Source organism: Triticum dicoccoides, chromosome 2A, assembly GCF_002162155.2.
Source record: "Triticum dicoccoides isolate Atlit2015 ecotype Zavitan chromosome 2A, WEW_v2.0, whole genome shotgun sequence".
Classification (NCBI taxonomy): domain Eukaryota; kingdom Viridiplantae; phylum Streptophyta; class Magnoliopsida; order Poales; family Poaceae; genus Triticum; species Triticum dicoccoides.
The window spans coordinates 757862672-757876920 of NC_041382.1; the positions used below are offsets into that span (position 1 = coordinate 757862672).

The following is a 14249-nucleotide window of genomic DNA, read 5'->3' on the forward strand; positions in this document are numbered from 1 at the left end:
GATTGTCACAAACTAGTGTAGAATAAATGTTGAGATGGTGGAGAAAGAAACCATAAGACAAGACTTTTCTCCTCTTAATTAAGAGATGATTTTTTTAGCAACAATTGTCTCATCACATATTTAAGGATATCTATTTATTGAAAAAAAATACTAAGAATAACCTATCGTGCATCATTTTTTATTGTCTTATCTAGATTACCGAAAAAGACATTCGCCCTGCTTTATATATAAATTATAAAGCAACAACCATCACATACTAGGTACAAATGCACGCCACCATAACACACGCGCACACCCAAGACAGGATACATAGACGCTGAGCGCAGAAACAAAACTCCTAGTACTACAAGAGCAACCGGAGTCCTCCATCGGGAACATGCTATCGTGAAGAGATGAAGCCACATATGACAAACCGTGTGCTCGAAGGCGGCGCCTTCAGTAAGGTTACGACACCAGAGCACCGCCACCGCCCGGCCCGAGGATCAAAGTTTCCCTGGAACAACACGATGGGCAATGAGAGCCGCCACGACGCCTTTAAAAAGGAAACGAGCTTTGCCGCCGCGGGGGTTCGTCCGAAGATAGATTGGGTTTTCACTCCCGCCAACACTCACAGTCACCGAACGCCACACCTCGGCGACCACGCCGCCCACACGACCACTGCCACCGGGCAGCACTGAGCCACAGGCTCTTCCCATGAGGACCGTGGAACCACCACCAGGGCCGCCGTCCCGGCATCCAAGACCTCGACACCACCTCACATGAGACCCACCGCTACCCCAACCAAAGATACGAGTGGAAAGGATCCGCCTTTCGCACCCCTTGGCGGACCCACCGCCAAAACCCAATAGGCCGGCCAAGACAGGCCTCGATCGACCCGTCCTGCGGCACCAGGAGCGAGACGAGCTCGGTCCTGCCGCCGGGTGCGAGACGAGCTATGGACCACGCGCCGCCGGGGGAGGGCCAACCTTTCGACAGAGGTAACGACCAGACGATGAGGAGATGGACCAAAGGTCGAAACGGGCCGCCTACAAACAAGCCGACGCCGGAAAGCTAACCGCCACCACAGTCGGCCCGCCAAGCTGCCGTGAAGCCACCCACGGCCGGAGCCGTAGCCACACCGGGCCACTGCCCAACCTGCGTCGTCCGGCGAGCTCCAAGCGTCGGAGCCGCCGGACACGCACCAGCGTTGGCACATGCCGCCGGCAACCCCCATTACCTGATTTGGCCGAATCCGGCAGAGAGCCCGTCCGCGCGCCACCTCCTGAGACGGGAGCTCTGCAGCCACTGCACCGCGCACAGGACACAGGCCGCCCGGTGCGCCACCACCAGCCTGTCTCCCCGCTGCATCGCAAATACGCCGCCACCCGAGGAAGCCGCCCCCGCGTCGCCGCCCCATGAGCAGAGGAGGAAGAAGGGCCCCGCCGCCGCCACGACCACCGGGCTTTGTCCGACAGCGCCTGCCGGCGGCAGCGGGGAGGAGGGGAGGGAGGCGGTGTGGAAGGGCCTGGTGGCTAGGGTTTCCCCCAGAGCACGCGAGCGCGTCGCGGGAGGGGAGAAAAGAGATCTTTTGTGTGACGAATCCTTTTCTGGATTACGTGGCGGGCATAAAATAAAACAACTTTATCAATTATTGTACATGCCCATACCGATGACCAGGCCACTTTTACCGCTGCTCACGAGAAACATAGATAGAGTGTACAGTGCGTTGCCAAACGTTTTTGACCTCGTTGCGGCAATCAATGCATCGTCGAGCATCCTAAGGAGCGTGGGTAGATGGTCACAACTGACCCGGTTTAGATACATCCGTATCTAAAACAAATCTAAGACAATTTTTTTGGCGAAGAACCTCTATGTCCTAGGGACACTTGATGTATACATACAATTTTGGAGTCTAACCTGCTGAAGCGACTGGGTGGATCACGTGACGCTAACCAATCTATGGTTGGATGGTTAGAGGGACTATGATATCCTCAGTCCATCTGGGTTCAAATCCTGATGCTTACATTTATTTCTGGATTTCTGGTGATACGCATTCAGTGGGAGGCAGGCCCGTATGTAGACATGTGCAGCTGGAGCGGTTGCACATGGCCTCCAATTTTGAGGGGGGCCAGAATCAGCGATTACTAGTACTAGTCAACTTATTTGGCACTAATTGATGCAGTTTTATATAAGTGTAAATGAAAAAGGACTTGCCCTGAACATCAGAAACGCCTCCAGGCCAACCTCACGTCTCTCTCTCGGTATTTGCGTTTCTCATTTTCACTGCACGTTGAGCGATCCGGCCCCATGCATTGCCACACATCACGGTCTCCAACCTTTCTCCCCTCTAATTAGATTCTTGTAGACATTTTTTTGTTCTTTCTGATTTTTTCATTATTATTTTCATTTTGGCAACAAGTAAAGTCCTTTTTGGTGATGATAAAATGTGAATTCTCTTAAAAATACTCCATCATCCGAATAGTTAATACAAAAAAGTTCAATTAATATTTTTACATATATGACCTAAATTTAATTTCGCACCGGGCCCCGGATTTGAAAGGTACGGCCCTGGTGGGAGGAGACGTACGTTTCCGTCCACGACGAGATGCCTATGATGACTTCGTAAATTTCAAGATGATATGCCGGGTCAGTCTTTCGGAGATGCTCATAGGGGTAGGGTATGCATGTATGCATTCATAGGGATGAGTGTATGCGCGTGTATATGAACGCTTGCGTCTGTACTGCGTTCAGGAAAAAAAAGATCACATGACGGTACACACGACCAGCACTGGTTGCTGGGCGTAAGGTGGTCAGCTCCGGCTCGTATGTCCTTTCTTTGTCGATACCCATCTCCCGCGAAACAAAATACTGACCGGTACCGCACAGCCTCGAGCGAGTGCCATGCATGCTGACTCGGTGGTGGTAACGTGGAGGGATTGACCGTGGACCGTCAAGTAACTCCCAGCCCAGCTACACTGGTCCAACCTCCAAGTTAAATAAAGGGTGGAGAGCCAGAGAGCAGAGAGCAGCTGAGCAGGAGTTTTTTAGATAAACGACACCGGCAGGCAGGATGAGGGTGGCGGTGGTGGGCGGCGGGGTCAGCGGGCTGGCGGCGGCGCACGAGCTGCTTTCCGCGAACGGCGGCGTGCGCGTGACCCTGTACGAGCAGGAGGAGAGCCTCGGAGGGCAAGCCAGGACGGTGGCCGTCGACGACGGCGCCGGCGGTTGCGCCAAGCTCGACCTCGGCTTCATGAGCTTCAACCAGGTCCGTACACTGATGAGTTAATGGTACCTGGATCGACTTGGATCGTTCGTGTGCATGCATGCATCCGCCAATTATTTGCCGTAGCTTCGTGGTTCACCCACAGACATGACATATCAGTTTGTGCGTTTCCAGCGATAACACATGTGTGCTTTCCTCTTTTCCATTTCTCGTGCGTTGTTGTGTTTTTGTTTTCGAGTCGTTGTCGTGTTGTGTCGTATCATTGGTTGCAACGATTTCAAAAAAAAAAAAAAGATTCACAAAGAGTGCTTATCAGGCTTGTGAACATTGCTCCATTGTTCAGAGAGAAGAATATGGAGCTCTCAGGTGCTCCATACTCCCATACGAACATTTCCTTTAAAAAAAAATACTGATAATTTTTTTAAAAAAATCTAGAATACAGGGATATCAAACCTGGGTCTGATCTACCCCTATATGAAATTTTGTGAAAGAATACCAGGAAACGTATTCGTGGCAAAAAAGATAAAAAAATCCTATGTATAAAAAAACACTTTTTGGATGGATTTTGTTCGGACAGTATTTCCTTCGCCATAAATAAGTTTTTGGGTATTTTTTCATGAAATTTCACACGGCAATAGATCGGGGACCCATGTTTGGTATCCCCAAAATTCAGATTTTTTTGATTTTATTGGTACTTTTTATGATTAATTTTCGTATAGGGGTGTGGAGCACCCAAGAGCTCCTGTGTATTTTCCATACATTATGCCTTTTGTTGGTGGAACTTTTTTCCAAAAAAATACAAGAGAACTTCAGGTTTCACAGCCCGTATGTGGTCAAGGCTTGTAAAAATTGATGTTATTCCAAAGTTCAAAATTTTCATTATTCCTTCGAAAGCCAAATGTTTTTTTCTTCCCTCTGAATCAGTTTCGAATTTTTCATTATTCCTTTTTCTTCCCTCTGACTCTGAATATGCTGGTTCATTTTAATTCTATACAGAAAATCTAAACATACGGGCGTCCGGCGCCAAGCGTTCTGTCTCCCACCTTTCCATCCGGAAGGTTTCCCACCGTTCGCCAGGCGGTGGTGTGCCTCTAACTCTAAGCACAAAGATCATCTTTCTACTACAGATATCATCGCATTTTCACGCCAACCTTTGCATTATCATCATCGTCATTTGGTGTCTGATTCCATGTGCTCATAGTTCAAATGGAGAATTTTGCGTGTGGATTTGTGTTTGTGTTTTGCGGTGGTGCACCGTTCGTAGCAAAAAGTGCAAATTGATACAATACTATTCAGAAAGTATACAACAACGTTTGGCTGTCACAACGAGAACGGTGGCAGTGCCAGAAATTCAATCTCGAGTATTCAGTTTAGTTTTGTAGTCAAATAAATGAATTTCTATTAAAAATCAAGAGTTGTACATGTGTATATTGATTTTACCAAAAAGCTGGAGAGTCAGTTGAGTACCAACTTAAACGTGGCTTCGCCACCAGGCGAGAATGCTTGTAAGTGAAAATTGCTCTGTTGTACAGAGGGAAGAACATATTATGTTTTACATTTTGAAGGAATTAGGAAAATTTCGAAAAGTATTACCCCAAAAATAATTATCCAAAAGTTGTTCCTTACCTAATGTTGTCTGAATGTGTGTGGTGGTGTAAGTGTGTGTGTGGGTCTACGCCTTTTACTCAGAGTTCGGAGGTAGAAAATTTTGCCACACAGAGCATTAACCAATGGTGGGAAGCTTTACTCTGATAGTATAGGACCTCCTAACCCCGGGACTGAACATATTAGAAGATACTAGTACTATACTTTGTTCCTCATTAAGATTAATATTGTGCTATATGCATCAACGTAGGTAACATATCCCCACATGATGGAATGGTTAGAAGGGCTCGGGGTGGAGATGGAGAGATCGGACATGTCTTTCTCAGTGAGCACACAATCGAAAGGCGGCGGCGGAGGATGTGAGTGGGGCAATGGCAACGGTATCTCAGGCCTCTTGGCGCAAAAAACCAACATATTAAAACCCAGTTTTTGGCGCATGGTCTCTGAGATAATCAAGTTCAAGAATGATGCACTGACGTAAGCAGTACAGTTCGCATATTATAATACTTCCGTTCATAGCTGGATGCCTTGTGTTTATACTATATGATGACAGTTAATTCGCTGGTTTGATCTTTGAAATGAAGGTACCTGGAGGACCATGAACACAACCCTGATCTGGACCATAATGAGACATTGGGGCAGTTCATTCAGTCGCATGGATATTCCCTATCGTTTCAAGAGGCTTATCTTGTACTGCTTCTGTCTAATCTACTTGCTTATGTCCTCCTTTAGTGTAACCAGAAACCCTTCATTTGGCAAAATCTCACATCAGAATTCTGCTTTCAATTTTGACTTTTGAGTAAATGGCACGAAATTGTACATTTGGTGCAGATGGAACAGGCATGTGGTCATGTTCATCACAAGATGTTTTCAGCTTGTCTGCTTTCTTCGTGTTGTCATTTTGCCGTAATAATGACCTTCTTCAGGTGCCCAGCTACTTCCTATGCATGTTCCTTTCCCATTGCATTTGTCTTTGTGCATTTGAAAGCTGATTAAATCGCTGCACTCAGCTGTTTCGTCACACCCAGTTTCCCACTGTCAAGCCTTGTTCGCAGTCCTATGCAAACAAGGTATGCATTGCGATCCAGCAGCCTCAAAAGAGGTTGCACATTTGTAGTTGTTACACTTTTTAGGCTTTTGCTGTAGGCAAATGCAGGGACTGAACAATGCGACTATTGCAGGTAAAAGGAGAATTGGAGAGCATGGGCTGTCGAATTAAAACCAGCTGTCGGGTCAAATATTTTTCAAGTCTCGATGGATGTGCGTACATGCGTTATTGTTTGTTTATTGCCTGTACAAACAATGAGTCATCATATATATTATTGATTTACTGGCTGAAACAATCCTCTATCTTGGCACTGCAGTAGGTGGTTTCAGAGTCTTGGAGAATGATGGGTCAGAGGAAACATACGACAGTGTCATCCTTAGAACACCCTGTAGAGCAGGCTCAAAAATAACAGCAAAACGGAAGCTTCGGCCTAACCCCTCCAGCAGCTTGAATTAATTACTTAATTATTAACTGTGGTATATTTGTTCTTTTTTCCTCTTCTAGAAAATTGAATCTGCCAGGCCTTTCTTGGTGACACTCAACCCCCCTTGTGTTCCGGATCATGTACTGCTTAAATGGAATACAAGGCTTCCTGTTCCATCTGTGGCCGTGGCGAAAGCTTATCTTCAGCTTGATCAGATCCAGGGAAAGAGGGGAATATGGTTCTGTGGGACATATCAAGGTAACTTGTTTCATGAATTTCAGTTTGTAGATATGTACGATATACTTATATATACTACATTAAAGTTAAGTGTGAAATGATCTAAAGAGCACTAGGTCTCAAATGTCTCTTCTACATTGGATCTTAGGTCATGGCTTCTACGAAGATGGACTAAAGGTATTTGCGTGCCCAACCTGTCCATTTTTCCTTTTAGATCTGCCTCGCATAGTGAACCATACTGTTGCGTGCTAAATTGCTAAGGGTCCAGCAAAGCTAAACATAACTACAACTAGCCATATCGTTCCCTGCAAAAAACTAACTAACCATCTCCTTGCTTAGTTCCATGTTTTTCGTTTATTCATCTATGGGGGCTGTTTATGTTGGGAATTCGCCGCTTGCCGTAGATCAGATCACCTACAGTACGCCGGTGCAACTAGTCTCAGGACTGAACCACGTACAAAGCTAGAAGCAAGCAAGCAAGCACCCGGCTGGATCGATTCCCACGTCCACTAGCACATGCACGTACACGTCGCCGTAATCAACCTCGACGGAACACAACTCGCCGAGACGGCCGAAACACACGTACGCACACGAGAGAGTATTTGTTTTGCCTCAGCCCGTGGGCTTCATCGGTTGTTTTTGCTTTTCTATTTATAAGATGCAGATTACATGACCTTGACTCACACGGACACATACCGACTAACCTGCAACCTGACTCCAACTAGGACTCCTTGTAGTACTAACTCACGTAGAAAGTCTAGGACTCAACTCTAAACATTATACGTGTCACGTGGGGAGTTTGGAATATCCAACAATCTCCCCCTAATCCAAACTCGCCGTCTCGTCGACTCGACTTAACGCATGATCCGGACTACCAGTCCACGCTGTCACATCTAGCGTGCTACGTGCAAGACTAGACACATCATTAGTCTCATGTAGGAACTCAACTAAACTGGTCACTATCCCACTATACGCTAAGCTCGACCCATCGACGCACGCAGGCAACACTAACTCAACTAACATGTGCACACACAGTGGTCACATCTCACATGTTGTGCCATGCAAACTCAGATACTCAACCGACAAAAAAAAACTAAGACACGACTCTCTTTTTTGTTCGCAACTTCTTCATCAAAGCAACCTCGGGTCATCATCCATGCCCACTTCAGCTAGTTGAAGAATCCCATGCTGCTTCTTTGCCTCCTTATGCGGATTAGGACACTCTCGAGCAAAGTGCCCACTCAGATCTTGTCAGCAAAAGTTGGTCACCATCTTGATCATCTTGGACATAGGCACGCAGTTGTTCCTCATGAACCTTCAACCTCCCTATGACTTCCTCCATGGTCATTGTCTTGAAATCGCCAAACTGCTCTATGGTAGATGCAATCTAAAGAAACTTTGACGGAACCGCTCGAAGGATTTTCTTGACGGCAGTTGTCTCATCGAACTTTTCTCCAAGCCCTCGTATGCCATTGGCGATAGTTGTCATCCGGAGAGCGAAATCATCGATTGTTTCCGTGTCCTTCATCTTGAGCCTCTCGAACTCAGATTTGAGGGTTTGCAACCTCGCCTCCTTGATGCGATCATCTCCAAGACGATTCGTCTTTATTGCCTCCCAAGCTTCATGTAACTTCTCTTTCTCGGTGATGAAGGCAAACACATCATCCAGGATACTTTGATAGATAGCCGTCAACGCCTTTTGATCCATCGTATCGTCCATCTTGTCGGGGTCGACTGGCTCCACCGCATCCCAAACTCCTTGTGCCCGCATCAACGCCTTCATCTTGATCGCCCAAATCGAGTAGTTGCTCTTCGTCAGCATCGGGTACTGCGCAAACACACTTCCTCCTTTTTCAGCCATGATCTTGATCGCTGCTCCAGGGAACCACCGTGCTCACCAGACGATCTTGAACTTAGCTCTGATACCAATTGTTGGGAATTTGCCGCTTGCCGTAGATCAGATCACCTACAGTACGCCGGTGCAACTAGTCTCAGGACTGAACCACGTACAAAGCTAGAAGCAAGCAAGCAAGCACCCGGCTGGATCGATTCCCACGTCCACTAGCACATGCACGTACAAGTCGCCGTAATCAACCTCGACGGAACACAACCCGCCGAGACAGCCGAAACACACGTACGCACACGAGAGAGTATTTGTTTTGCCTCAGCCCATGGGCTTCATCGGTTGTTTTTGCTTTTCTATTTATAAGATGCAGATTACATGACCTTGACTCACACGGAAAAATACCGAATAACCTGCAACCTGACTCCAACTAGGACTCCTTGTAGTACTAACTCATGTAGAAAGTCTAGGACTCAACTCTAAACATTATACGTGTCACGTGGGGAGTTTGGAATATCCAACAGTTTACACCACCCTGACATATATGCTTTTAGTTTCAGTCACATAATTTAGAGTGACTATTTCATGACTAGTTATGTGAGGTCTTTTTGTGTTGGACATATTGAATCGATGCAGTCCGGGAAAGCAGCAGCTCAAGATTTTCTTGGGAAGAAATGTGAGCTTCTGCTGAACCCAAAGAAGATGATTCCATCATGGACCGAGGCTGTGGCGCGCTTTCTTGTTGCAAGAGTTTTCAACCAATACATATCCATTGGTAACTTGATTTGAGTCCTCGTACGAAGTCGAGATACTACGCGACGTCTAGTTATGCTTGTTGTTCACCTTAATTGTTTTTGTACAGATTGGTCGAAGAAAGAGGTAGTGTGTTCACCTTTGGTAAAGCTTGCGACAAATGCCGTGTAAAATCTGTCATCCAAGTTCATGACCCCTTGTTCTATTGGAAGGTTATCTTCTCTTCTCTTGTTGTGACTACACGTGCATTTAAAATAATTCTGAGTAGTGATGTGTCCGTGGATGTTTCCTAATTTCGTATATACTCCATGCTTTGTACACCTGGTTCTTTCATGTGTTTATCCTGGCTCTTTCATGGCTTTCAGGTTGCAATAGAAGGAGGCATGGGCTTGGCAGAAGCCTATATCGACGGTTGTTTCTCTGTTCTTGACAAGACAGAAGGCCTTCTGAATCTTATCCTGGTAAAACTAAATCATAGTCCATGAGCTTATGGGTAGAGCTGTTTCCTGTTCATTACAGATCAAATCCATGATCAATTACTTTGCAGATTCTCATTGCTAACAGAGACGAGCGTAGGAACCGACGTATTGCCAGAAAAGGGTTCTGGAACCTTCAATTCCCCACTAAATTTATATGAATTGATTATAAAATGAAGTTGTACCTATGAGTATGCGTTTGTGATTAATCATGTACATAAATGTTTTTGCTTTACAGGTTTTGGTTGTCACCCGTGTATGTACTAGCTCAATTGGCATATGCTAAACACTTTTTGCACCACACCTCGATGAAGAACACTGCGACACAAACTCGTCGAAACATCTCTCAGCACTATGATCTTGTCTGCACTCATGTCTTCTTTTGTTATTACATCCCATCATGATTAAGATAACTAGCTGCTTAGATCAATTCGTAATACCAGATTTACGGCAGATATTATAGAGATTGAGATTTTTGTGTTCCAAACCTCATCAAAAAGATTTGTTATCATTATTTACTTGTGATACGCCGAAATACTAAATAGTACTAATAGTTCTCTTTCTTATATATGTGCGCAGAGTAACGATTTTTTCTCGCTTTTTCTGGATAAATCGATGACATACTCTTGTGCAGTTTTCAAGGTTTGTAAATCCTATGTTTTGTTCTACAGCTTGTAAATTTTGCAGAGTACTTTTATTAATTCATGGACTAAGATTAAATTGCTAGGATAATGAAAGCTTAGAAGCAGCCCAGCAACATAAACTTAGCCTTCTAATCAACAAGGTAATACTTACATTTCTCCAGAGATTGCATTATTAGATTGATTACTAGTTGGACAATGTTGTGAACATGATCTGATGGTACTTCATTCTTGCAAAATACACATTTAACCAAAGGCTAAAGTCAAGAGGGGGCATCATGTTCTTGATATCGGTAGCGGCTGGGGAAGTTTAGCAATGGAAGCAGTTAAGCAAACTGGCTGCAAATACACTGGAGTCACTTTGTCGGCGGAGCAGCATAAATACGCTGAGAGAAAAGTCAGAGAAGCTGGCTTAGAGGTTAGTTCTATGTTACTCCTCCTTTACACAGTACCTGTCCAGTTTAATAGTTTTTCAGTATTATTCCACCATATGTGTTCATTGAGGAAGTGTGTGTATATAACCCTGTGAAGCAGACCGACTCGTTCCATCACAGCCCACTCGAAATGAAACGGTATTATCCCGCACGCCCACCGTTGCTGACAACACCGATCCTCCACACGACACTACCAGACCAGGGACAACACCCCGGGGATGAGACCCACCCCGGGGAGTGAAACAACTACCACTTCGCCATCGTTGACCAGTGGAACTTTACTGCAGCATATTTCAGAGTCGAGTAGTTTGGATTGCCGTATATTAATTATAATTTCGTAACTACAAAACAAATATAGACGTGCATGGTGAATTAGTATTATTTTGCCCCAGCTTATATGCTTTGGCAGGGTGAAGTTTTAGCTAACAATTCTACTGTCTATTGTTATTAATTTTCAGGACCGCATAAATTTTCTGCTGTGCGACTACCGGAAAATACCACCTTTTAAGTATGACGCAATCATAAGCTGGTAAGTGTTACTATATTACAGATGTGCACTGTGACTTCGACAATACCGGTGCTTGTGGTTGTACTTAATGTATTCCTCTTATGTAAATCAGCGGTATGATTGAACATGTTGGCCATGAATACATGGACGAATTTTTTGCTTGCTGCGAGTCTTACTTGGCTGAAGATGGGATATTGGTCCTCCAGGTTAGTGCATCAACAACTAAGTAGTATATTTCCAAACAACTTCACGGCTGGATTCCACTGTCCCTACGAACGCCAACCAAGTAGTATATGCCATATTTTCGGTGCACAAGAACGAGGATTAGGCCTTATTCTCTCGGATTGGCGGAAAAAATCCAATGAAAGATAGTCCTTATTATCCAAACAAGACCTTAGGTTTATCATGAACTAACTATTATACATGTGTTCAGTTCATCTCAGTCCCAGAGGAACGGTACGAGCAATACAGAAAAAGGCCAGACTTCATAAAAGAATACATATTCCCTGGTGGTTGCATTCCTTCTTTGGCCCGTATAATGTCTGCCATGACCACGTCATCAAGGTTCTGGTACGTTTTACATGAATCGAACAATATTGATTGGTTACTTCATGGCCATGGATGAATCTCCATCAATTAAACCTCCCTGATCTTGTTGTGTACTGGGTGTAGCATAGAGCATGTTGAGAATATTGGGCCCAATTACTACACAACTCTGATGCACTGGAGGGACAATTTCATGGCCAACAAAGAGTAAGTATCACTTTGTCATTCACTATTCAAGAATACTGTTGTACACTTAATTATGAAAATTTTGGTAAAAACAAGACTAGCTTATATAACTATATACTCCCTCCATTTTTGTATACAAGGCCACAAACCCATATTACAGGTACCAAGGTAGAAATTAATGGCTACTTAAATCAATGTTGCAAACTAGTCTTTTCTCCTTGCTTGACGTGTTAGTTAATGTGTATTTTTCTCTACAACGCACAACGAAACGACTCTCTCACTCCTCGTTGGTTGATTAATACGGTGCATGCAAATCAATCTTCTCACTCCCGCATGCATGCATGAGGTATTAATGTCTTCGGTTGCTAGTACGAGGCAAACCTCATCAATTTTACATCGGTTTGTGTTAGTGGCCTTGTATAGCTGCAAATTGTACTTTTCATAGTGGCCTTGTATATAAAAATGGAGGGAGTATCATATGTTCATTGAGCAGGTAAATTTGTTGTGACGATTATATACACATATACGTACATTGTTACAGTTGGTTGCTCGGTTAGTTTTAATTTCTTATCCATTTCTTTTTCTTGCAGTGAAGTTTTGGCCCTGGGCTTTGATGAAAGATTCCTCCGTATATGGGAGTACTACCTCATATTCTCTGCGGCTGGTTTCAAGTCACGAGCACTTGGAGATTACCAGGTATGCTCTGTGTACATAAGTATTTACCTATCCTATTTCCAGACAAATGTAAGTCATATGCTCCATCCGGTCTTAAAAGGATGACATCTTGGAAATCAGCGACCATTAGTTTTCACTGCAGTAAATCATAAAACATTATTAAAAAAATCAAATGATGAAAATTGTTTTTGTTGAGAAAGACCTAAAAAATGACATTTTCACAAATCAAATCAAAATATTTAATAAATTGTACTGGTCAGAGTTTTGAAACTTTGACCAAATTATCTTTGAACCTTCACCTTTTTGTGGAAAGGAGGTATTGCTCCAGGTACTGATTGTGGTACTTGAATGGACAAATGGCTGGCATGTATATACTGTATGCAGGTTGTTTTCTCTCGTCCAGGCAACCGTCGGCTAGGCCAGCCTTGATGGCTAAAGACAGCATATCCTTCTCCGTTTAGCGTTCGTTACTTCTCGACTACCTACAACCTTTTTTAATAAGTCAGTCATGGAATGGTTCGTTCATACTGGCAGCCTAATCAGGCGGTTTGGTGATCTGTCGTGTTATTTAATCATGCAATGGTTGGTTTTTTCGTGGCAGTGTATTCTTATCCATCAATTAATGTGTATGTGTGTATGCAAGTGCTACTTTAGACTGGTAACGAGAATTTGAGAATTGCATGCAAGGAACTGGTTTGTTTGCTTTGGTATCTATCAGAAAGGGTTGATGTCCCTTGTGTAGTTTTTGATCTATTCCGTGTTTGCCATTTTTAATGCTGCTTATGAGAGAGAATCAATGTTCCTAATTACCATGCTTCACCAATGACTCACTAGGAGTTTTTTTTCTTTACGAGAAGCCTACAAGGCTAGCTTTATTCAAACTCAAATAACAGATACACCCTCCGTTCCATGATGTAGTGCATATAGATTTTTTGAAAAGTCAAATTTTACAAACTTTGACCAAGTTTGTAGAGAAAAACATATACATCTGAAATACGAAATACATATCCTTAGATACATCACAAGATATACTTTCATGTTGTCTATATTTGTTACTATAGATATAAATAGTTTTCTCAATAAACTTGGTCAAAGATTGTAAAGTTTGATCTTTTAAAAAATCTATATGCACTACATTATGAAAGGGAGGGAGTACATCATCTGCTAAAAGTTTAACGATGAAAGGGGGTTACGACCTCATTTAGCTAGCTCATGAGCAACTACATAAGACTGCCTATTATAATGCTCGATAGTAACCTTTTCGAACTCAACCATAATAGAAAGACAATCATCAATAGCACAAGCTGCCATCATAGAATGTCCTTCTCTTTGCTTTAGGGCATCAACCACCATGATATTGTCCAGCCTTGCAAAGATATTGTGACAACCAATACTTATTGCAAGTTTCAGCCCTTCATGAAGAGCAGCATCCTCAGCCGAGACTAGGTCCGCTCTGATAAAAGTTTCCCTATGATCTCGGATGATTTGGCTGTGTGCATCTTAGTTATGCAGAGACCGGGTATAATGCTTAAAACTTTTGAAGTAATAAAACGACTCTTTTCAAAAATGATCTCAGATGATCGCCCCACTGTATTCCAAGTAAACACACCGAAAAAGGAGTGAATTGCAAAAAACCACCACATTTGAAGTTGAAGCATCCAATTGCCACCA

The 14249-nt window shown here is 43.8% G+C and overlaps 1 protein-coding gene across 1 annotated transcript; it reads left to right on the forward strand.

Annotated features, from left to right (window-relative positions):
- The first annotated feature begins 3001 nt into the window (after positions 1-3001).
- LOC119358352 lies at positions 3002-13331 on the forward strand. The gene is made up of 23 exons (XM_037624936.1): positions 3002-3244; positions 5058-5284; positions 5392-5497; positions 5639-5733; positions 5818-5877; positions 5954-5988; positions 6172-6224; positions 6360-6537; positions 6665-6693; positions 8996-9144; positions 9222-9324; positions 9478-9573; positions 9660-9712; positions 9827-9950; positions 10168-10230; positions 10316-10372; positions 10486-10647; positions 11122-11192; positions 11284-11377; positions 11605-11741; positions 11844-11924; positions 12494-12599; positions 12963-13331. Exons 1-23 carry the CDS (start codon positions 3050-3052, stop codon positions 13005-13007), a joined length of 2319 nt encoding a protein of 772 aa, XP_037480833.1. The 5' UTR covers positions 3002-3049; the 3' UTR covers positions 13008-13331.
- Positions 13332-14249: the final 918 nt, after the last annotated feature.

Bases quoted from the DNA above. Each gene is read 5' to 3' on its own strand.
- LOC119358352 (XM_037624936.1), top strand. From the start codon at position 3,050: ATGAGGGTGGCGGTGGTGGGCGGCGGGGTCAGCGGGCTGGCGGCGGCG. The intron at 5,285-5,391 runs GTAAGCAGTACA...TTTGAAATGAAG, and splicing joins TTCAAGAATGATGCACTGAC to GTACCTGGAGGACCATGAAC. The intron at 9,145-9,221 runs TTGAGTCCTCGT...GTTTTTGTACAG, and splicing joins ATATCCATTGGTAACTTGAT to ATTGGTCGAAGAAAGAGGTA.